Raw genomic sequence first — 24,657 nt, 5'->3', positions numbered from 1 at the left:
ATTATTAAAGTACAAAAATATGCTTTTACATAAAGTCTAGTCTTGTTCAGGTGGAGTAGTTGTGACTTGTGAATTATACTAGCCTTACATGTACGTAATGCGTGCGAAAGCATATAAAAAATTAAATTTATTGTATAAAAGAATTGTCTTTACATTTTGTTTTTTCAAAAAAACTGTTGTTCAGTTTATTTGTGGTACTTTACTCATTTTCACTAAAATAAAGCAGTTATCTCTTAATTCATGTAAATGCGACAATAACTATCTGTTAATTCATGTGCTTTTATCATACATTTTATTATTGTTCAGGAGGAAATGGAGTGATGGTGGTGGTCTTAGATCTTAATGGGCTTTGTTCCAAGATTCCACAGATTGAGAATAGTAAAATACGACACCGTCTCTAATATCTTCGCAGTAAATACGTCACCGTTTCTAGTGATTCTGCTTAAACGTACTATGTGAACGCAACAATAACTCAATAACTTTTATACCCAAAAAAAAAACACAGAGAGAATTTCTGATAATTTTTTTTCGCAGCAAACCATCTTCACTATCATTCAATTTCAATCAGTCGTCATCCTCAGAGGCTCAGAGCTCATTTTTATTTCTCCTGGTGCTCATCAGACACCAGTTCACCAGTAGAAAGTGAAAACCAAAATAAGAAGATAAAAAAATGAGCGAAGCTCCCAAGCTATACGTTAACAAACCCAAGAAAGGTATATTACTTACTTACTAATACTAATTAATAATCTTTTTTTTAAGTGATTGATTGCAATAAATGAATGAATGAATGGTGAAAACAGCACAGTTGAAGCAATCAACAGTGATGGAAACTCAATCATCGTCTTCTTCGTCAATGGGGGAGACTCCTACTCCTACTCCCACTTCCGATGTAAATGTTCCCAAGGGCAAGGACTCTTTTGTGCGCCGCTACAAATTCTTCTTGCCTCTCATCTTGTCTGTCAATCTAGCCGTTGGAGGTTCCTTTCTCTCTCTTTAGACTTTTTTTTTTTTTTTTACCTGATGATTCATTCATTTCATGGAGTTTTCATTTGATGAAATTTGCCACGTTGATTTAGGTTTTGCCTTGGTATCATTATGGAATTTGCTACAAATTGGTTATAATTTATATGAAGCTTAGAAGTGGGAATGCTGTGATTAAAACACTTTTATCTGTCATACTTAGTTTATGTCTACCAATTTAGTGATTTACTAGACAAGTCACCTTCCCCCACTCTAAGGAGTAAGGAGTTTAGGTTCGTCAGGATCAGGAATCGGCTAAAAAATTACTTCATTTCACTTCTCGCATTTCTTGCTTGTTGCTACTTGTACCTATTTTTCACCAATATTCCATGAAAATGCTCTTCATTTGGCACTCTTATTTTGTTGCATTTTGAAATAAAATGTGATAAAGATGTGTTTTATTAGTTTCTTGTGGGTGTCAAAAGACGTGATTCATAGCTTGCCATTGCCAATGATCTTTTGGGGTTAAAAATAGGGGAATAAGATGACGACAAGTGGTTGTGAATTTCGATGGAAGTGTGAAGCTGCTTTTTATATTCAGTTTAGAAATGGTACTTGAGAGATCTTAAAAAGTTGAGAGATAACAGAATAAGATGCCCTAATTATTTGGATTCAGTTTCGGTATAGAATGAGTAGGTTGTGATGGAACTGCTGTTTCATAATTAAGGTGGAAAAATACTTGCGGATTCTTTAAAAAGTCAGATATAACAGGATGCTTAAGACAAATTGATGTTGAACTTTTGGTCTCCCAAAGAGGCCATCTCCAAATATTTCTTTGTTCTTATGAAAATAATAGTTGTCTCCATTATTTTGGCATTGTTTAGGAAAATAAACATTAATTTCTTAAAATTATTTTAGGTTATAATTGGATTTTTTGTAGCTCCTCCTACTACAATTGAATAATAGAAAGAAGATTAAGATAATAAAGTTGTTATGAACTCCCTTGATGGAACTATGTTGAGTTCCTAGTTGGGGATGTGAGACGTGTTATTATTACTTTCCTTGGGGAGGGTAGTTCCTAATCCTGCTTCCTTCTGAAGCATTTACTTTGCTGATCCTGGTGTTTTCGCTCTTGATTAATGTTTATACCTGATTTGGTGTGATTTGCCTCCAAAAAACATCTTCAAACTCGTAGGACCTGCTTGGTATAGGGAAGAGGAAAAACTTCCTTGTCTGTTCTACGGTAACATCAAAGCTGTATCAATGTTTTTGCCCATTGCCTTTTGTAGCTCTGTTTGGTGGACCAAATTAGATTGTATATCTTTCTTTGCCCATGCTTCAGCTTCAGTGTTGAGAAGAGGCTAAGTTCAATGTCAAATCAGTGTTGTTATGCAGGTTACATTCTTATCGCACCTTCCTTTACCTTGCAATAGCATACTGTTGAGGTGTATCGAGCTTGTTTGTTATTATCCATTTGCTTTCACTGAGCTGTATTTTGTCAACAAATATTTTTGTATTTGAACTTTTTAATAGTGTGCTAAGTGGAGGAACTTTTTAAGCTGTTAACTGCTAAGTATGTTTCCGCTGAAAATTGTGTTCCTCAAAAATAAATTGATTGTCATAATGGTGTCTTAAGTAGACTTTCATGGAACTGATGGCATGTATCACAATAAGGTGGCAAGTGAAGTTTGTCTTCTTTGGGGAAGTGGTGGGACTTGGAGCGGGGATCAATTGTAAAACCATTTCCAGGACTGGTCATAGATTTGAAATTAAGGATAATGATTGTTCATCTCTGTGCCTTATCTCCCTTGCACAGCCATCCCTCCCTTCAACTTCTCTAGTTCGTGCCCTTGTTCCTGTTTCTGTTTTCTCTCTCCGGTCATTAGGTCTTTTTACATCAGCTCCTGTCGCAATGAACAGGCGTAAGGGGTATATTTCAGTTAGTAGTGTTTGAAGGGGAAAGAAAAGAGAGTTGGTTAGACAAGAGTGAGGGAGAAGAGACTCAGATCTTATCCTCCATAAAAAGAGCAGATTGGAGAGAGATAGAAGGATGCTAAATATTGTGAGAGTCTCCTTTTAGAATTCGGTTCTTGTTATTGGTGAAGAGGAGAGGGGGTGCTTATTTAACAGAAAAGATGGAAAGGGTATGCTCACCCCTTAGATCTGTACTATATACGATAGTTCCTGATATCCGTCTGTTTGTCTTACAGCATACCTGTTTATGAGGACAAAGAAGAAAGATATAGCTGTTGATGAAGAAACTACTGATGCTGCACCCATTCCCCCAAGCTCAACTTCAGGTGCAACACCAACAACTATTGCTGTCACCGAGAGCCTGCCTATAGCCCGATTTACAAGAGCACAAGAACCGATTTCTGAGCAGCAGCAAAGGGAATTATTCAAGTGGATGCTAGAAGACAAGAGGAAGATCAAGACAGTAGACCCTGAAGAGAAGAAGCGCATTGATGAAGAAAAAGCTATCCTCAAGCAGTTTCTCCGAGCCAAATCCATCCCAAGCATCTGAACCTTTTTGCAAAAACAGATATGAGAAGAATCGGGTGGTGTGATTGGGCTTTCTGACAACCAGGTTCAACACTTTTACTTCTATAAGGTGCGCTAGAGAATTTCACAAGTCCTAAAATTGTATCTTCTGTTTAAAGGAATGTATAAATTTTATAGTATACATTGACCAAATTTAATTTTTGATGCACTAGACACTTTTACCACAAAATTTTTCCACTGCCCGGGTTACATATACATCTTGTGTACACAGTATGACAGTATACTCGATGTCCTCTTACAAGCATATAAGCATAAAATCCATCCTGCATGCTTGTTGGCATGCCCGCATGACAGTGTTTCCTCTGTATAGGAGGATGTGCGGTAGGTTAGTGGCTTTCCGGCTTTTGTTCACGAACGTGGAGGAGTCACTCTCTCGCCTTATGTGAAGGAAAGATGGTAGTGTATAAACTACACAGTAGTGTTATTGTAAGTTTGAAACCATCTTATATCTGGAAATTTATATGTGCTGATAGACTAATCTCTAATGGGACAAGATGAGTGGACTAGCTATGGCTTCGAAAAAGGGATAGATTTCATTCAATTAAGTTCAATTTAGAGCCGATAGTTGTGGATTGAACTTAGGCAGTCCTTATTGATAGCTCTGATTGCTCTTCAAATATTAGTGAAATTAAAGTGAGGCGTGCAGTCGTGCAGAGCCTTAGTCCTTGCATTTACTAACATAAATTGCTTTAAAGATAAGTTTTTCTTTAAGATATTGATCCTACAATTCATGCTAATTTGAGGTTGTAACTTGTAAGTACTAAATCTAATAAAATGGAGGTTAAGACATTGTTCTCCTCATCTTATATTACTTTCGTTTAGGATGACTTAGTAAAGAAAGTTTAAATAATGTTACATAAGTTTAGATAAAATAAAATAAGGTCTAATTAATTCGAATGAGTTAAAATTCAGGCTTAAATAAGGTGTAATTAGTTCATATAAGACTAATAAGTTTGATAAATAAAATCAAGGTGAAGTAAACACACTTTCTCTATTTGGGAGAGCATTTAGTTACCTTAAATAATAAGGTGGTAACATATTTTAGGTGTTAAAATGATAAGTAGTATTTGAGAAGTACCTAAAATAAAATTTCATGTAATTACAATGAGTTAAATGATAAGTTAAAATTTTTAATTTTTCAAATTCAGGTGACTAAAATTTTGGAATATTTTTTGAAATTTTTGATAACAACTAATTTTGCAAATATAATTTTATCAACTTAAGCAACTAATCTTGCTAAACAGTTAACCTAATCAATCACCTTATCAATTTTAGTTAGCTTATTAGCTTTAATTTATTTTCAGCTAGTGTTAGCCATATAGAACCCTTATCTAAATATTGGATAAAGCATCACATTATCTAGACTTCTCAAATAACTACTTCAAGGTCATTAGTAAACGAATTCCCAAGTATGAGTACCATTTAATGTTTTGGCCTAGTCAAGTATGAGTTAAATTGTGCTTGATTTAGTGAAATTATATTTAGTTGAGTGTTGAATGAATTAAACTTTATGCTGACTTTTTACCAAGTCGGCTTACACGATCATTTATACTCCTCATTTAAATCATCTCTAGCAAAGAGAAAGCGTAATGGGTTGAGAAGATAGCTAGAAACAAAGTTTAAAATAGTGTTTATATTTATCCTTTCCATTCTTATCATTAGTCTACTAGTTAATTTTTATTAGAAGTGTTTAAACTAACTAAATTATCGTGTATCAAACTATTTTTTTTTTCTATTCAATACCTCAATTTAAATTTAAAGACGTTATAAATTGGAAGTCATTAAGCTGCTCATCAACTTATTAATTTGAATTGAGGTTTGCTTAACTCTAATCGTTAAGGTATTGAGTAAAAACAACCTTAGTCAAGTTTTCACCAAGTCAAGTTGATGTGTAAAAACGCTAGATTAGTATCCCTAGAGTCTAGACTATAGTACTAGAGGTGCAAACTTGAACTATGCGCAAAGGAGAGTACTATAGTATTTTGAGGTGCAAACTTCCCTATATATATATATATTTTTTTTTTTTTTTTTGATAAGGAAAGAAAACTTAGGAAAACCCCCTAATCTGGAGGCCAACCTAAAACATCCTTACGAATGCACAAGGAAAGATCAAAATCAAAAGGCGGAAAATCCAGCTGAAGCTCCTCCCTGAAGTGACCCCTACTAGCCATCATATCAGCAACCTTGTTAGCCTCTCGGAAGCAATGCCGCACCTGAAAGGAAACAAACCGCGAAAGCATATTACTAATATCAACTATTATGTTATTGATCTCCCAGGGAATCTTCCACAATTTTCTAACAGAATTAATAACAGCCAAATTATCCCCTTCAATGCTCAGATGAGAGATATTAAGAGCTAAAGCCGCCGAAATACCCTCCTTAAGAGCCCAAGCTTCCGCTTGAAGAATAGAAACATTCGACCCCAGGGCTCTAGCCCCAGTAAGCAAAGCCTCTCCAGAGGAATTTCTAAGGACAAAACCCAGCGCAGAGGCACCCGAAGCTAATTTAGAACCATCAAAATTGAGCTTGACCCACTCCCTAGCGGGGGCACACACCGTCCCCGGACCAGACTAGGAGCAGAAAAAACAGGCTGGGAAACCGGGGAAGAAGACGGGCCAAGAGAGTCAGGCAGATGCGCTTTCGACCAATCAGAAACAAAATGACTGATAATAGCACTAGCCTTTCTAGACGAAACCACTTCATCATTAAAAATTAATTTATTACGAAAGAACCAAACAAACCACCAGACAAAGGCAAATTGGGAGATGTCAGACCTAGACGAAATAGACAAACAAGATTCTAGCACCGCCCTAAACGAGGACAGATCAATAGAAGATAAGCAAGAAGGAGGAATCGGCCAACCAAAACTAGCTTGGAGATGAGAAAAAACATCCGCAGTAAAGGGGCAAGCGAAACAAAGGTGACCAATAGATTCAGTAGCATTAGAGCAAAACACACATTGTTGCGGAAGAAAAACATGACTTTTTTCAAGCCGAGCTTTAGTCGGCAGACCATCATTACAAGCTTTCCACAAAAAATTTTTAATTTTAGGCGGAACATTGAGAAGCCAAATCCACTTATATTCAACAGTTTCTAGCTCAGAAGGAGAAAGCCCCTGAGCCAGCAGAGCCCCACTCTTAACAGAATACTCACCATCTGGCGTAAGACCCCAAACAAGGTTGTCCGATTGAGGAGAAGACGGGATAAAAATAAAACATATATGAGACACAATGTGGGGGGGGACAAGCGAAAGAAGCAGGGAGGAATTCCAAAGAGAGTTATCTGAAATACAATCTTTGACAAGCAGATTCTCCGAACCCGGAGTTGGAGTAATAATTGAACTAAGAGGGTATTGAAACGCCCAATTGTCCGACCAAAAACTAATACTCCGACCATCACCAACCTGCCATCTTAGACCTTGCTTGAAAATGTCCCTCAATTGTAACAAATTTCGCCATTGCCACGACGCAGACTTGGAAATTTTAACAGTAAAAAGAGAATGATTTTTAAGATAGCGCTTACGGACAAGGTTAACCCACAAGTTATTATCCTGTTTGATGATACGCCACAAAAGCTTCATTTGAAGAGCATGGTTATTGATTTCCGCTTTACGAAAGCCTAACCCTCCTACCGATTTAGGCCTACAAATTTTATCCCATCCAATGAGATTAGGAGCCTTTGAATCAGGGTTCTTGTTCCAGAAGAAATTCCTATAAGTTTTATCAAGCCGTGAAAGAATAGATTTAGGAAGGAGAAAACTCTGCATTTGGTAACTAGCTTTAGACGCTAGATTAGCCTGAATAAGGACCGCTCGCCCTGCCTGGGAAAGAGAATTAGCTTTCCACTTGGGAAGTTGATTAATAGTTTTACACACAACAGAGTTAAAAGTTTCTTTCGTGACTTTAGAATGAATAATTGGGCAACCCAAATATTCCCCTAAGTCAAAAGTTTCTTGCATTTGTAAAATCGACCCAAAATTAGCTTTGTCCTCCTCTGAAACATTTGCAGTACATTGGAAGGAGGATTTATGATAGTTGACTAACTGGCCCGACATAGAGCAATACTTATCAAGAATCTGGCGAATAACGAGGCAGCTATAATTATTAGCTTTGGCAAATATCATGGTATCATCCGCAAAAGTAAGGAAAGGAACCCTCATTCCTGATTTACCAATGGGCACCCCTATAGGTTTAGTAGGTCCAGAAGCTGCAGAAGACAAAAGCCGGGCAAGTAGCTCAGCACAAAGAATAAAAAGATATGGGGACAGCGGATCTCCTTGCCTAATGCCACGAGAAGGGGAAAATTTACTCCCTGGAATACCATTAACAAGAACTGAAAATGAGGTAGAAGTGATGCAAGCCTTAACCCAATCCACCCAAGTGGCACTAAAACCCAGTTTCTCAAGAGTGGTAAAAATATAACTCCATTCAAGACGATCATACGCCTTTTCCATGTCTAACTTGATAGCTATCCAACCCGAAGACCCAGATTTAGTCTTAAAGGATTGAAATATTTCATGAGCTATGAGGATATTATCTTGAATAAGTCTATCTGGGACAAAGGCACCCTGAAGAGGGTGGATGATTTGGCCCATGACTTCTTTAAGTCTGGAAGTTAGAATTTTTGAGATAATTTTATAAATGGTCGAGCACAGACTAATAGGCCGAAAGTGATTAGCAGAGGAAGGGTTAACAATCTTTGGGATTAAGGCTAAAAAAGTATGATTGATTTCTTTTAAAATTCGACCAGAGTAGAAAAAGGCTTGGACCGCTCGGATCACATTATTTCCAACTAGAGTCCAATACTTCTGAAAAAAGAAGGGGGGAAACCCATCAGGCCCCGGGGATTTATCAGGGGCAAGACTAAACGTAGCGTTCTTAATTTCCTCGGCAGAAACAACGGACGTAAGGAAAATGTTATTGTCTTCAGATATGATAGAAGCAAGAAGCGAGAAATCATAATGAGATCGAAATGAAATATTCGGATCCGACGTGAAACGGGCTCTAAATGAATTAGTTAATTCAAGAGCGATATCATCGGGATTTGTAAGTTGCTCATTCGAAGTTGTAATAAGTGCCTTAATGGCATTTCTATTGCGTCTAATAGTAGCGTGGGTATGATAATAAGAAGAGTTAGTATCTCCAAGAAGCAGATACTTCTCTTTAGATTTTTGTTTCCAATATTCTCTGCTAAAAGTAAGAAGTTTTGTTCGTTTTTCCAGCAGAAGCTCTTGTTTATTAATGACAAAATTATTAATAGGGTCTGAAAGAAGAATATGTTGGAGACTTTGGAGTTTCTCATCAACAATCCTGAACTGTCTAAAGATATTACCAAATTGGCTTTGGTTCCATATTTTAGATTTACTTTTGAGTAATTTACACTTTTGAGTAAGTCTAAACATATGTGACCCAATGAAATGAGTACCCCAAGTTTTCTTAATTAAAATATCATAATCCTTTCGGAGACACCACATTTTTTCCAATCTAAAGGGGGGAGCTTTGAGGTTATGGGCAGGGAGATAATTAAGGGAGACAGGACAATGGTCCGACGAGGTAAAAACATGATGATTAAGTTGGGCTTGGGGAAAAACATTTAACCATGTCATTGAGACCACCGCTCTATCCAGCCGTTCATGAAGATTATTTGCACCTCCCTTTTTTTTACGCCAAGTATACCGAACTCCAGAAAATGGGAGTTCAAGACAAGGAAGGCTACTAAGAAGCTGTTGCATGGTGGTGAACCGAGATAAAGTAGCAGCAGCACCACCCAATTTATCCTCCAAACTTGAGATCTCATTAAAATCCCCCATAATGACAAAAGGAAGAGAAAGAGATAGTACATACTCAATTAATTCAGCCCAAAATTCATGCTTAAAAGCTTGTTGGGCAGGGGCATATATAAAAATAAGAACATAAGAAAAATTTGTGCTATTAAGTTGAACTAAGCAGGAAATAAACCTTGAAGCTTTATATATAACCGAAAGATCAAAAGGGTGAATATTACAATTTTTCCACATAATCCATAATCCACCAGAAAATCCAATAGTTGGAATGAAGTCAAAAAACTGGAAGCCACACTGGATAGCAGTAGCTTGAGTAGGGGGAGATTGGGATTTTACTTCACAAAGCATTAAAATTTTAACATGATTAACTAAACAAAAGTCCCTTGTTTCTACTAAAGCATTTTTTCTAACACTTCCACGAATATTCCAACTAGCAATGATCATTATTAAGCTTCACAAAAAAGTAGCAAAGAGACTACCATGATTATAGTAGAAAGGCTTAATTCCTCTTCCTCTTCAGGGCAGATGAAGCATCATCTTCATCCTCCTTGTCTTCAATTCTCCTCTTTATGGACCCAGATTGAGAAGAGAGCTCAACTGGTTTAGAAGCATCAACACCCATTCTTAGCAGCTGGTTAATAATAGAGTTATCAGAATGGAGAGAGTGAAAAGAATTCTCAGGCAGAGAATTGACACCATCACCAGAGATGTTATCCTGATCCTCAATGCAAAAAGTTGCATTTTCATCATCACCCAATAATTCATCATTTTCAGAAGGATCAACAGAGGGATCCAAAGTAGCAAATTGATTGTCATCAAACAAATCAGAAGGGCTGAACACTTGGATAGGAGGGGGAGGCAGAATGAGTGGTGCAAGCCCAGTTGCACCTACCATCTTTCTCGTACCCAGGTCATGAGGAGAAGAGACTAGAGGTTTATGAACTTACACCTCATCATCAGAGGAGTCCTCGGAACAAAAAACTTGAGACACCACCAACTTACCTTTACCTTTACCTGGAACATCACTGGCCTTATTAGACAGCTTAGGGCCTGACTGAGCAACATCATGAATAACCACTCCTTTCACAGCAGGAGTGGGGAGGAGACCAGCAGCAGCAACTTTAGAAGCAAATTTCTTTGGCAAGGGCTTAGGACCAACAGCCTTGCCAAGATGCTTAGGCTTCACATGAACCACATGAGCTAGCTGAGCTGTGGTTACATGAATATCTTGCCCAGCAACCTTGGCAAGAGTGTCATACAAAGCTTTCCGTTTAGGATTCTTAACCAACTGAATAGTTAATTCCTTTTTAGGGGAATTAAGCAAAGGACAAACATCAATAGTATGGTCATATTCACCACAGAAAGAGCAGCTTGAGGAAAAATCCTCATACCAGATCACATACCCATGAATAAGATCACCAATTCTACTCACCTCAGCAAACTCCAACAAAGGACCCTGAATGTCAACCCTAACACAGGCACGAGCAAATCGAATTTTGTTACGCAACAAAGATCTTTGATCAAGTTTAATAAGTGCACCAATGTCATTAGCAGCTAACATATTAGCAATTGAATCAAAGTTAAGTAACTCAGTAGGAAGTCTGGGGATCCTTACCCAGAGATCAACCCACTTTATCTCTTCCAGGTAAGGATCAAAATTAGGCTTCCAGGGAGCAAGCACAAATAGGTCACCTTGAATATGCCAAGGTCTTTCACTCCATACGAGTGAGAGATCCTGGGGGTTAGCAAAACGCAAAAGAATCCACCCATTTCCCATTTCTAAATAATTAACTTCACCTTTAACAACTCGCCAATCAGCCTTAGTTCGAGCAATGATAGTGCGCAGATCAAGAGGAGCAGAAAGCAATTTGCCTAGAAGGCAAGATTTGGATAATTCATCAATGTCCTTTTGGACTTGAGGAAGATTATCCAAAATAATAGCCTCTGGAAAAGAGGGGGGGAAGGGGGGGTCATTCTGAGAGGGAGGAGGGGAAACATTCACAGCATCAGAAACTAAGAGAGGGGACACATTAACATCAGAAGAATATTTTACTTCAGAAGTAGGGTTAGGGTTCGAAAGAAGAGCATCTTTGAAATTACTAGAGGACGCCATAATAAATGAAAACAGACTAGCAGGCAAATTTAATTCAAGAAAACAAGGGAATGAAAAGGAAAGAGAATGAGGAAGTGGAGTAGAAGAAAAAACCTGGGAGTTCCTTAAATAGGAACTCAAAGTCGGAAATTCCAGGGAGTTAGAACTCCTGTCATCAGAAGGAGGAATGCAAAATTCCATCACATTAAATGCTGGCTCAGAGAAATGCAGGCCATGAACACCAAAACTTGCACGCGTATCTTTACCCAAATGAAAACAAGTAGGGACGGAAGCTAAACAGCCTCCTTCAACCACTCTAAGCTGACACCACTCATCAGAACACCAGAGATAACTCTCACTCACCATTAATGCTACCAACCGAGAAGCCCTAAAACAGCCAGCTGGATCCGATTTTAAGGGAGGATAAACAAACCCTTTAACCCAATAAAAGTTAGCTTGGGAAGTTTTATAGACAAAATCAGTCTTTTTAGCAGAGATTTTAATAGGATTTGGGTTAAAAAAGGACGAATGCCATGATTTCGCTACATCGTAGGTATGGCTTTCGAATTGATTTGGGGAAAAGTTACTGAACTCATAATTAATGCTCAAAAAATAGATAATCCAACTCAAAAGGGAACGAAAGAAAGTGAGAGAAGATTTTCGAGTTTTTTCTGGAGCAAATCTCCTGCGAATTGCTGGGAATTTGGGGAAAATTGAATTGGGGGATTTTTTAGGGTTTGAATTAGTATTGTTGGCTGGGTTGCAAACTTCCCTATATATTTATATCTAATGATGCTTGTGGTCTGTGGACTCTACCTTCATCAAAATAGTTGTGAAATATAATATTTTAATAAATGAAGAGAAATTAAACTACTCACTTTATATAAAACAAAAGCTAAGAAATACACATCTAATAGATTCTAATACCATAAACTATGATAGACGGAAATGGAAAATGGATACGAACACGACACGAAAATGAGAAAAGTCATTTTGTGATTTCATATAAAAAGGGAAATGACTAGGAAACGTCGAACAAATATTACATACAAAAACTATATGGCAATCAAACGAATCAACTTAACAAATAATTAATTAGTATTCCCTACAAATTTGATTTTTATGATAAATAGATAAGAACACATATATAGTATTTAGCCAAATAGTGTTGTGAAGAGAGAGCCTATTGAATTGTTGGGGATAGAGAGATGGGACTTGGGAGGACTGGGTTGGCATGGGGTGTCGACATTACTATTTACATGTTATTCTTTTTTTTTCTCATTATTAAACAAAAGGGAAACTTCATATCTCCTTTATTTGTGAATCTCACAAATTTTCAAAATCAAGAAACATTTCCAAGGCGTGTCACACGTGTCTCATGTTAGTTCTGGTATCGGAAACTTGAAATGTTAGTTTGGGGACGTATCCATGCTCCATAAACCATGACTAAGAAAAGCTTCACGCATATATATTTCTTTCTGCATCATTTTCAAAACACTTTACTCAAATCCGATCCTAGTTTTAATATTAAACATAGAACTAGAGCCGATACACATACACCGATTTGATATTTATCAGAATAATATAGTTGGTGTTTGGCGCAGGTATTGCTTTGCGCCCAAAAACCATGCACGAAAATATTATATACTTGAAAGCAAGTTATACTTTTATTGTAAAGTGAAGAATGAATGAAAGAGGAAGTATCTTAATGTAATGAAATGATTGCATTTGATTACAAGTGGCTCTTCATTACCTAAAGTATGTATTATTAAAGATAATAGTATGAATTAGGTACGAAATAAGGCAAAGAAGAGCTAGATATGCATGAAAGTTATATAATTCTTGTTAATTGACAGTCAAAAGAGAGATTTTCGAACTAAGAAAGACGGCTTTTCTAATATTTATTCCCCCTCAAAAAGGAGTTTAGCCTTAGACAAATTATTTCTCAATGGATTTGAGCACCCTTTTATCCAAATTGAATCTTGGCCTTAGCCCTTAGGGTACTAGGAAGAACAATAATGTTAAGGCCAGTTGATCTTTGTCTTATACTATATATATATATATGTGAATGTGACTCTTAACACGGAAGCTTCGCTATGGGCAACTTGTGTCTTGTAAGGCATAAAGATTGATTCAAAAATTGTCTACTTCGATCTTCTTTCTTTTTAACTTTGTGAACCATCAGTTTTACTTTTACGTATGCCCTCATTTGACGGTAATATAGATTCTACATTTATGAGTAAAGTGTTGCATTATACTCTCGAAACTGCAGAGAAGCGAAAGTGAAAGTATATGGAGTTCATAATAAAAGAACTCATCTTGTTTTCATTCAAAAAAGAACATACAATTCATAATAAGGACAATCAGTAACAAAATAATATAATATGATCGATAAAAGAAAGCATACACATATAACGTAAAGAACATTAATCAAGAGCATGACAGATATCATACTCTTGGGTGTATAATCTAACAATAGATTACTTGATCCTCTTAGAGAAAAAAAAAAGTTCCTTGAATTTCATCCCATATCATATATATTTAAGATATTAAGAAAATTGTATATCTTCCTAATAAGTCTATAAAAATAATACTTTCTCCATCCTGAAATAAATGGAATGCTTCTTTCTTATATGTGAGAGTTTTTTAATGAAAGCATTTCATTTATATAATTGGAGGAAGTATTATTTCAGATTTATAATTGTGTTGACAAATGCTAGGTTACCGACTTAAGAGGGTGTTTGGTATGAAAACTTTTGATATAGGAAACAGATTCAAATAAGCGTTTTCATTTTTAATTGTTTGGTATGAGTGTTAAGTAACAAATACCGTTACCGGAGGGAAACATAATCTCCCCCCCCCCCCCAATTTGTTACCCTTATCAAACTAGTGGAAACAAATCACGTTTCCTTCCTCAATCATAAACCTCTCAATTGTTTCCATTCCACTAGGATACCAAACAACTATCAAAGGTAACGGTTATTATTTTCATTTCTCCTCCTTATCAAAATCCTTTCCATTCCGTTTCCATTAATCTTACCACACCCCCTAAATATATATTCTCTATCATAAATCTATTACAATGAAATATTAGATATACACAATAACCAGTTGACCACGTCATATATTCTTATTTAAATGCATAATCATCAGTGTCTATAAAAAATTAATCATCTAATTAAGATTAAATCCTATAAGATTTGAATTAAGATATTACTATAGATTTATACGTATAGAAGTAATTTAAATGATAAGAATTATGGTTCAAAATGACCACCACCTAATAATTAGTCTCCAGGGAAATACGTGTGGAAGTGCATATAATTATGCTTACATAAAATTATGACAACAATGGGGATTGGGGGATCCATTATCCAAGTAACCTCTTCAAAGTTTCGTCTGTCAATATGTGGATTTTATGGAGAGAATTCAGAATTGTTGGTTTGAAATGATGGGGAAATGTGGGTTGTGGGGGCGAATATCAAGTTAATTATCGCATGGCCGCACGAGGGGAAGGGGAAATTATCCCATTGTGTTTGTGTCCACAAAATAATCATGGTTTGTAGGGTCGTTTACCACATAAGTCATAACTCTATATCATATATAAAAACAAGGGAAATAAACTAATTTTTCCATCTAATTTTTGATGGCTAGCTATATACTTATATATGAGAAAAACAAATGGTGAGTTACCTATATATATATTATATTACTAATCCTTATTCCTTATAATATGATGTTAGATGTTTAATAACCCTTCTTCAGGATTTCAACCTGTTTTCGATGTCAAAAAAAAAACTTCAACCTGCAAATTTTGGTGATTTGCTGGATTTTGTTAACCTGTAGTATTGAGCCAATCAACATTCTTTTATCCCAATACATATACCACTTGTATACCACTTATGTGACAAAAGCAATCTCTAATTTATAGTTAATAAATATAAAAATTAGCTAGATATAATTGAGAGGTATTATATCATCCGTGCTAAAATGTTCCTATTTTTCCTTTCAAATACGGTGGACTATGAATTCTTATTTTGTTCAAGTCTTGATCCATGCAATAGTGAAGCCTTCACCATTGACCATATGTTGAGGGAACCCTTGCATGATTTAGTACTCAAAGGAAAATGATAAGACTTTACATCTACTATACCTACTAACTATTAGTTATAAGTCGACCCGATAAAGGAAGAGGATTATCGCAATAAGCGATAATCAATTAAGAACTTTACCGGCCACAACATAAACATGAGCCAATATAGTATTTTGTGGAAAATTCTCTACTCAAGAACACGTTGCGTGCACTTCTTAGTCCTTAGACTCGGTCGTGATGATAAGTATGCATAAGTTGATAGGTACGAGGTCGTTGCCCAGATAGCAATGGCTTCTTAAGCAAAGGAGACGAAAAAAGAACATGAGAATAATTGCGTATAAATCCTCGTACATAAAATCCCTTACAATAAAGCTAGTATAAATCTACCAAAAAATTTGAGGGAAGAATGAATATGACATGATCGACACTCCAAAGTACATTTTTTGGAATACGCACTCGGCAGTCGACACTAGTATATGTTGGGCCACCGACCGTGCTTGAGAACAACCATTCTCAAGTACTGTAACCACCAAGGCCTTTGGAATTAAAAGGGTTCAATCAAACAAAACCCGGAATATACGTATACTCCTGGAGTATATATATTTGCATACTTCCTCCGTGTTTTTATTCTTGCTACATAGAGAAAGTGGGGTTTTTTTAAGAAAGGTAGAGAGAGAAAGTAGGGGACCACTACTTTTTGAATAAAAAAACATTTGTTAAGGAAAAAGTATGAGTATATTAAAAGAGAAGGTGGGGGACCACCAACTTTTTGATAGTATTTTAAGATTTTTATGGTGAAAAGAAATCCATTTATGGTATATATTTCTGTGGTAAAAGCAAATTTGACTAGTTCTCAACTCTCAAGAGTCAAGACAAACAAACCCCAATAGAAAAGCATAGGATCCGCTGAGCATCATTCAAAGGTGATCAAGACCTCCTGTAGCTCTAGGTACTACTATATACTAAATTGTCAATGTTTGGTTAATTTGTTTTAGATAATTACTAGAAGATTATCCAGAGTTAATATTCCTTTTGCACCCTTGACCCTACCTACTACATTAATATTCATCCCACCCCTATGATAATATAAAATCTTATCTTTCACGCCAAAAACCAATACAAAAATTACTCCATAATACGTTTATATTGACGATAGAGGATCATTGTTGGCTACTTGCCTTCTAGCCTTGTAATTCTAATGCAACCAATCATCGGCATCCATTTCCTACTAGTCTACTAAGAGTCTAAGATGATAACATAATCCGTTTCTACTTGATTTAATGTTTTTTAAAAACTCAATCTTTTTGTAGTTATGATAAGGTTGTGTGTGCCACGTAGCATACTCTGTATGCATAATCTTCTTATTTAGGGTGTTGTTCAACAATAGTCTTGAAGTAATCTTTTGGATTTGAACTAAATCAAAACTTTAATAATGATGAAAATTAGTGTTTAATGAAGTAGTATTGGAAGTAGTTTCTGGTGTTTGAGCTAATGTTTTGAAAAAGTTATAAAAATTAGCTTATGAGGTTGAGGTAATTTTGGAGTAGCTTTTGAAGATTGAATATTGTTTATTTTTGTAAACTAACAACTAGTTTTGCTGAATACTAATTATCATAAAGCAGTTTTTATGGTCAAACTCTAATGAGTAGTTAATACTCCCTTTGGATGTTTACCTTTCAAGTAGAGAGAATGTCATATGTAAATATAAGATTGTAAAGCAAAGAGGGAGAATGTCATGCTATGGACAATTCTGTGGGCCATATATGTGCAAATATTAAAGAGAACGTATTGTGTCGGACTCGTCCGACCATAATCTTTGGTCGGACGACTTTCAGGTGGTTCCAATTTTTTTTCAGTTAGTCTTAATTTTTTTTCAGGTAGTCTTCATTTTTTTTTCAGGTAGTCTTCATTTTTTTTCAGGTAGTCTTCATTTTTTTTCAGGTAGTCTTCATTTTTTTTCAGTTAGTCCATTATTTCTTTCAGTTGGCCCATTATTTCTTTCAGTTGGTCCATTTTTTGTTTCAGTTGGTCTATTATTTGTTTCAGTTGGTATACATATTACGAAACAAAGTCCAACTGAAACAAAACAAAGTCCAACTGAAAGAAAACAAAGTCCAACTGAAAGAAAACAAAGTCCAACTGAAAATAAAACAAAACACTAACCTCTGCTTTCTCTCACTTTCTCCTTCTTCTTCATTGAGTGATTATGGATATGGATACGGATACGGGTATGGAAATGGGATTGCTTATTCTTCAATTACACCAACTAATTATCCTGCATTGCCGTACTACTATCCTCCTGTTAGTTACTTTGATGATGGAGAAGCTTCGGTTTCCGGTGTTTCCGGTGGTGGTGATGGTGGTGGTTGTGGTGGTGGTGGTGGGTTTTATGTGGGAATGGTGGAGAATCCTTCGAAATTTTCACGAGCATATTTAGCGTAGTAAGACCGCGTATCTTTTGGAAGATGCTTAATAAGTCTTATAACTTCAGCGTATGCTCTAAGTGTTTTCTGCATTTGCGCTAAAACTACCATTGAAATCAACTTTTTGATGCTTTCAATTTTGTTGTTCTTCACTTTCTTTCTCCTCTTAAGTCTTAACCTTGAGAATTCAGATCAAAGTTTGAGCATATTTAGCGTAGTAAGACCGTCGTCGTTGCTGTATATTATAGTACTGGGCTCAGCCCGTCTGACGAGAATATTGGGTCAGACGGTCTGACCCAATACTTTCACAATATTAAATTACTATAAACTTGCCAAATATAGAATAAAGTAAAGAGAAACTCTATGGTACACCCTTAAACGGAAAGTAGGAAGAACTTTATAAAACGGGGGGATATATGACAGCTAACAAGTAACAACTAGTATAATAGTTGTCATTTGCCGCTATAACTAAACTAGTATAACGTAACATTAACGCCTAACAGCTACCGCTACAACTAACAGCTTAGGCTATGTTCAGTTCACATTATTTTTGCTTATTTCATATCTAATCAGATCAGATCAGTTCAGATCATGCTTATATTTAAAAGTCATTATTACTATTAAATATCTTTCATTACATATTAGTAAAAATTATAATAATTGAATATTAATAAAGTACTCATCGAGACGAATCAAACAAGACCCCACATGACTATATTTTTTCTTATATATTGAGAAAAATCTAAAAGATAAGATCTTGTAAATCAATTCAGATCAGAAAAAATAAGTTCAGATCAAATCAGATAAGTTCATATCAGAAAATTTCAGATGAACTACACAGCCTAAGATATGGAGAGGAATGGTTTAGATTAGTATGTATATAAATAATTAACGGTCTAAAGACTCTAAACAAGTCAATAGCATTCAACATTATCAAGATCTCTCAGTTCGGCGCCCGTGCGCATATCCATGCAAACTCATAAGTACCGCAGGTTTTATATGATTATTATGCTTAGTTTCATTATTTGGCCCCCCCTCTACTAAACTCCAAAACATAGGTTAATATGAAACCATATACTGCTATAAAAAAGCTCTTAACTTGTGCAGAAAGTGCAACCTAACCAAACCCCAGAAATGGACATTCTCTGCTTGAATTGCTTTGCTTTTGTCATAGCAACAGCAATTTCTGTGTCTTACATTTTCCATATTTTTAGGAAAATTGCCAGACTGAAAATCTTATCATCAAAAAGATGCCCCAAAACTACAAATATTGATACTCCAATACTTCCTTTAGGCACTCTTGGGTGGCCACTTCTTGGTGAAACCATGGAGTTCATCTCTTGTGCCTATTCAGATTATCCTGAGAGATTCATGGACAAACGACGTCGTTTGTAAGTCCTAGTTAAAATTTATCCATTTCTTTTTAAAGATTTAGATACCCTTTGAACCTAAATTTTCTGGGTGTGTTTTGTTTTGAAGGTATGGTAAGGTATTCAAGTCTCACATCTTTGGAAAACAAACCATCATATCAACAGATGCAGAGGTGAACAGGTTTATACTACAGAGTGATGCAAAATTATTTGTGCCATCTTACCCAAAATCTTTAACAGAATTAATGGGGAAGTCTTCAATTCTTCTCATTAATGGAAGTTTACAAAAAAGAATCCATGGACTTGTTGGTTCCTTCTTTAAATCATCACATCTCAAAGCTCAAATCACTAGAGACATGCAGATTTATGTCCAACAAGCTATGGATAAATGGGCTGATAATACTCACTTTCCCATATTCATTCAAGATGAAGCCAAAAATGTGAGTCTCCCTCTTTTCCACTTGTAACTTATAAGCTTATCGAAAGGGAAGGGGGAATTCGAACTTGTGATCTATCGTTTAGAGCACTTCAATCTTAACCACTAGGCCAAAACATCCTTGGTACGGCTTAGGTTGCATGTAAGTGTATAGAATTCATGATTTGGTTTAAGTCAATTACGCAACATAGAAGTGAGAAAAAGGAAATTGTGATAGTAAAAAGGGTAAAATTAGTGATTAGTAAGCAGGACAAAAGTGATTTAGTAGTACTATGTCTATTACTATATATGTTAGCATGATTATTTGTTTTGTCTAGACCAATTAAGAAGCTTAATAATAGTAATTACTTATGTTTTCTTATCAGATTGCTTTTCAAGTACTGGTGAAAGCATTGATTAGTCTGGACCCAGGGAAAGAAATGCAATTCTTAAAAAGGCAATTTCAAGAATTTGTTTCTGGGCTTATGTCTTTGCCTATAAACTTACCTGGTACTCAACTTTATCGATCGTTACAGGTACACACACAACAAACATTCCATTTCTTAAAATAGACATCGAAGAATTGTTCTTCACAATTCACATTAACATTACTAAAACATAAACCCTTTTGGCTTTTGGCTTTCTATAATGAATACAGGCAAAAAAGGCGATGGTGAAGTTAGTGAAGAAAATAATAGAAGCTAAAAGGAAGAATATGGTCCCAGGAGCAGAGGCAAATGATGTGTTAGATGTTCTGTTAAATGACCAAACTGGACAATTAACAGATGATTTAATGTCTGATAATATCATTGATATGATGATACCAGGGGAAGATTCTGTCCCACTTCTTATTACTCTTGCCATCAAATATTTATCAGATTCCCCATTGGCTCTCCAAAAAATAACGGTTAGATTTATTTTTTTTTCAATATTTTCTAGTATTTATTGTAGTAATATTTTAGCCCCAAATCTGTGTCTGTCCACCTTAACTATAAAAATAATTTTAAAAACTACTATATACCACCTTTTTCTTTTAATTGGGAAAAAGTTTAAATTAGTAAAATCATATAAGATGTTATATTATTTATATATATTTAAATACGATATTAATGATCAAAGTTGCGCGTTGTTATATTATTTATATATATTTAAATACGATATTAATGATCGAAATTGTGTCTTAGTATCATGAGAGTTAGAACTATATGTGATTGATTATTTAGTTTCATTCAGTAAAAAATCAGTAACGCCTCAACTCTACAAAATTGTGACTAATATTGCAGGAGGAAAATATGAAACTTAAAGAGTTAAAAGCGGAGCTAGTGGAGCACATGTATTGGAGTGATTACCTTTCATTGCCTTTTACACAAAGTGTAAGTGTGTATTTCGGAGAATAATAGTAGGAGTGTGACTAATATATTTCGTTATTTTTTGGGGTCAAATGAAATAGCTTATTAGCATGTGCAGGTCATTACAGAAACTTTGAGAATGGGAAATATAATAACAGGAGTAATGAGAAAAGCCATGAAAGAAGTGGAGATAAAGGGTTATGTGATACCAAAAGGATGTTGTGTTCTGACTTATTTTAGATCAGTTCACCTTGATCAAACTCTATATGACTCACCTTACCAATTCAATCCATGGAGATGGCATGTAAGTTGTTTGCTTTTGCGACTTTTGCCATGTGATCTACTCCATGTTGTTTGCTTCTACGACTTTTGCAACTATGCTTGCTTGCTAAATTAAAATAATACTACATGCTATAAAAAATTTAGAAATTGCGTTATTTGCGTAGTATAAGATTTTTGATCCCGAAACCTCAAGTACATATATTAAAGTCTTAACCAATTTGTATTTAGTGTTATTATCAATAAGTTTTATATTAATAAATGAATTTTTTTCTTATCTAGGGCGTAGTTCGAGTCTAATAACTAGTTATGAAATTCAATGCTGACCACAAGAAATTTCAAACTATCCTTTTGAGCGAACAATTATTACTAAAATTTCATTTTCTATTTGGATAATATTAATTGTACTATTAGATTTATTTATTAGCAACCCATATATTGGATTAGAGCTTAATTTATTTCCTCAATATTGGTTTAAAATTTACTATGCTTGCTTCTTTTTCCGCAGAATCAAGATACAAACAGTAATAACTTCATGCCTTTTGGCGGCGGGCAAAGGTTGTGTCCTGGACTAGACTTGGCCAGATTAGAAGCCTCTATTTTCCTCCATCATTTTATTACAGAATTTAGGTAAATTTTTGAAATTGGCTCAAAAAATTGCATATATTTATATGAAAATTTTATGATTTATTTTCATTATTCCTAAATACATAACATTTTTTTAACTCCACCTTGAATTTTTAATCTCAAACGTAATGAATTTTATTAATTCAATTTGATGTCTCTATCATCTATATGAGTAAAATCCAAATATTGACAATATATGTACTTTGCATCCATCTTTATATAAGGTTTAGAATACGTCCTTTAGTATAGTGGATGTTTGGCCCTTTTTCTTTGGACAACTTGCCTTTTAGTATGATAGAAACATCTCCATGAGTATATATGTGAATCGTGTAAACTAAACAAAATATCTTAGTACGTACTACAAGTCTACAACTCAATGGTGTGACATGCTTTGTAAGTTTGCACCTAGCAAAACTAGAGAAATACTGATGAGTTTGGTATGAAATATTAAAAGGTGGTAATTGCAACGAAATCATATGTGATTAGTAAGGAAGATGTCCTATTAATTACCAAATGAATGTTAATTAGTTCCCACACATATGATTTTATTCATAAGTTTTAGTCTTCGCTCAATACCACATCTAATATAGTTACGGATGGTAATACAAATTGATCAAGAACAAAAGAGGGATAAATTATCATTATCATGGACAATGACATGAATTTTTTTGGCTCATAAACTGCACTGAAAATTCAAAACTAATATCGTCATTTATTATTGCCTACTAAATAAGGGTTTGAAACTTTAGTTACTAATGACTAAAAGCTTAAGGTCCATATAAAGTTACTCATGCAACAAATATAGATAATATATCAAAGGTAAATGTTACACATTATCTTCTTTCAAGATTTATCAAAAAAAATTTGACATAAATGAAGAGAGTAACAACTTTTTTGGGTTCAAATATTTTGTATAATTATTTGTAACTTTAATATAGGTGGGTGGCCGAAGATGATTCCATTGTCCATTTTCCTACAGTAAGAATGAAAAAGGGAATGCCAGTTTGTGTCAAAAGAAGAAGGGAATCTTAAGCTTTGGCGGCTTTTCACAATAGGTTGTTGGCTAATTTGACCGACCGTTTATGTTGGTTGGTTGAATATTCGATGTTCATAAAAGTGTTTGGTAAAATCAGTTGTTAGTATTGGCTGATTATTGCAAAATTGTTCCCAAAACCCAAAGTCGATAGAAAAAGCAACTAAGTCGACTTTTTGCTGAAACTTTTGTTTTTCAACTAATGAAAAAACCAATTACCAAATATATTGTCATGCTATTTCACTATATAAAAAAAGCTAAAAGACAAATATTAAAACAACACCCCTTTAGCTATGTTTACTTACATTGACCAAACAAACAAAAACCAAAGATAATACTCTTGCAATGCCACCTTTTCCCCTCACTCTTATGCAATCACATAGTTTTAGACGATAATGGAGAAAACAAACAAAATCTTCCCGCACTTGCACACGTTTGGCTCGACATCACTTGCCTGACAATGTGTCCTATAAATATATGTAATCCTCATTTTCATTTAACTTTTTATTTCATGAAGGGGTCATTTTATCATTTTACTTCTATGTATCAATAGGGATTTGGTATCTTTGTATCATAGATTTTTTTTCCCCCTTTGGTTATGTCAACAAGTTATGTAATGAGTAACCTACGGGCTACGGTGTATAAATTAAAGGAAGAGAATACTAACAACGAGCACTGAAGTATTACTCCATTTGTTTCTTTTTTATAGTTAAGCTTTTTTTTTCACACTTATCAATGCAAATGTTTGAATATTTATATCTCATAATTTGCATTTGTAAAAATTTAAAAAGTTGATAAACAAAGAGTACATAATGAGGCGAATCAAATAAGATCTCAAATGACTACTCCCTCCGTTTCAAATTATAAGGCATGTAAACCACTTTTACGCATATTAAGAATTTAGTTAGTTTTAGTTAGATTTGCATAGGTAATAAGAATTGACATTAAATATTGTGTTGATAATAGAAAATAACCTATAATCTTATCTTGATAGTATAAAATTGCATTTAATTTTACATTGGTAATGTAAAACGCCTTATATTGTGAAACAAAATTTTTTAGCTTAAATGCCTTATAATTTGAAACAGAGGGAGTATATCTTTTCTCATCCATTAATCACAAATGATAGTCAAACATAAATTTGTAAGTAGTATCTAAATACAAAGTGTAACTATTTAAAAAAATGGAAGGAATAATTACTTTAAAATTAAAAAAGTGATTTTAAAAAGAAGTATATCTTCTTCTTTTTTTAAAATAAGGTGTAGGTCTATATTGAAATTTAGACTAACATAAATACTACCATATTTCCCCTTTTTCTTCTTGTAGGAGATTACTAGTGTTATAGGCTTATGTAGTAGTTGCTAAGTTTTTATTTTTCATTTTTATGTTTGACTTCGAATGTACCTCAACATTGAAATGAAATAGCTTAAAGAATCAATCTTATGAGAAATTATAATCAAATATATTCTTTTTGTTACACATCAATCTCTAAAATAGATGAAATGGACCACTAATTAAAATAAAAAAGAACATGAAACCCAAGGAATTGAGTAATTAATTATAAGTTCTTAAGTTCACCATAATTGTTTTTAAAAATGAATTTAAGGTAGTCACTTCTTCTTTTTTTTTTTTAATCTCATGTATGATTTGGCAAGCTGAGACGATTTGTAAT

At 34.7% G+C, this 24,657-nt stretch overlaps 2 protein-coding genes across 6 annotated transcripts; both read left to right on the top strand.

Annotated features, from left to right (window-relative positions):
• The first annotated feature begins 473 nt into the window (after positions 1-473).
• On the top strand, positions 474-3,691 carry LOC104900370 (hypothetical protein). 2 transcript variants are annotated; one of them, XM_019251057.3, is made up of 3 exons: positions 474-713; positions 806-977; positions 3,171-3,691. In XM_019251057.3, exons 2-3 carry the CDS (start codon positions 824-826, stop codon positions 3,482-3,484), a joined length of 468 nt encoding a protein of 155 aa, XP_019106602.1. In that variant the 5' UTR covers positions 474-713; positions 806-823; the 3' UTR covers positions 3,485-3,691. The 2 variants fall into 2 exon arrangements, with proteins under 2 accessions (XP_019106602.1, XP_010686085.1); XM_010687783.3 differs by having other exon boundaries at positions 475-713; positions 801-977.
• Positions 3,692-18,936: 15,245 nt separating this feature from the next.
• Positions 18,937-23,210, top strand: LOC104900369 (3-epi-6-deoxocathasterone 23-monooxygenase CYP90D1). Of its 4 annotated transcripts, none has more exons than XM_019251055.3 (8): positions 18,939-19,303; positions 19,392-19,722; positions 20,084-20,233; positions 20,356-20,604; positions 20,981-21,070; positions 21,156-21,350; positions 21,834-21,955; positions 22,891-23,210. In XM_019251055.3, the coding sequence occupies exons 1-8, from the start codon at positions 19,047-19,049 to the stop codon at positions 22,982-22,984; spliced, it is 1,488 nt and encodes a 495-aa protein (XP_019106600.1). In that variant the 5' UTR covers positions 18,939-19,046; the 3' UTR covers positions 22,985-23,210. The 4 variants fall into 4 exon arrangements, with proteins under 4 accessions (XP_057252184.1, XP_048490099.1, XP_019106600.1 ...); XM_019251056.3 differs by having other exon boundaries at positions 18,941-19,303; positions 21,165-21,350; XM_057396201.1 differs by lacking the exon at positions 21,834-21,955 and having other exon boundaries at positions 18,937-19,303.
• The last annotated feature ends 1,447 nt before the right edge of the window (positions 23,211-24,657 follow it).

The sequence above is a fragment of the Beta vulgaris genome, chromosome 7 (genome assembly GCF_026745355.1).
Source record: "Beta vulgaris subsp. vulgaris cultivar EL10 chromosome 7, EL10.2, whole genome shotgun sequence".
Classification (NCBI taxonomy): Eukaryota; Viridiplantae; Streptophyta; class Magnoliopsida; order Caryophyllales; family Amaranthaceae; genus Beta; species Beta vulgaris.
Note: the sequence above shows the minus strand (reverse complement) of the source record. Positions and strands in the feature narration are given on the sequence as shown.

Coding starts and splice junctions, on each gene's coding strand:
- LOC104900370 (XM_010687783.3), top strand. CDS start 671: ATGAGCGAAGCTCCCAAGCTATACGTTAACAAACCCAAGAAAG. Junction 714..800: donor CGTTAACAAACCCAAGAAAG/GTATATTACTTA, acceptor TGGTGAAAACAG/CACAGTTGAAGCAATCAACA. Junction 978..3,170: donor TGTCAATCTAGCCGTTGGAG/GTTCCTTTCTCT, acceptor TTTGTCTTACAG/CATACCTGTTTATGAGGACA.
- LOC104900369 (XM_019251055.3), top strand. CDS start 19,047: ATGGACATTCTCTGCTTGAATTGCTTTGCTTTTGTCATAGCAACAGCA. Junction 20,605..20,980: donor TGGCTCTCCAAAAAATAACG/GTTAGATTTATT, acceptor CTAATATTGCAG/GAGGAAAATATGAAACTTAA. Junction 21,351..21,833: donor TCAATCCATGGAGATGGCAT/GTAAGTTGTTTG, acceptor CTTTTTCCGCAG/AATCAAGATACAAACAGTAA.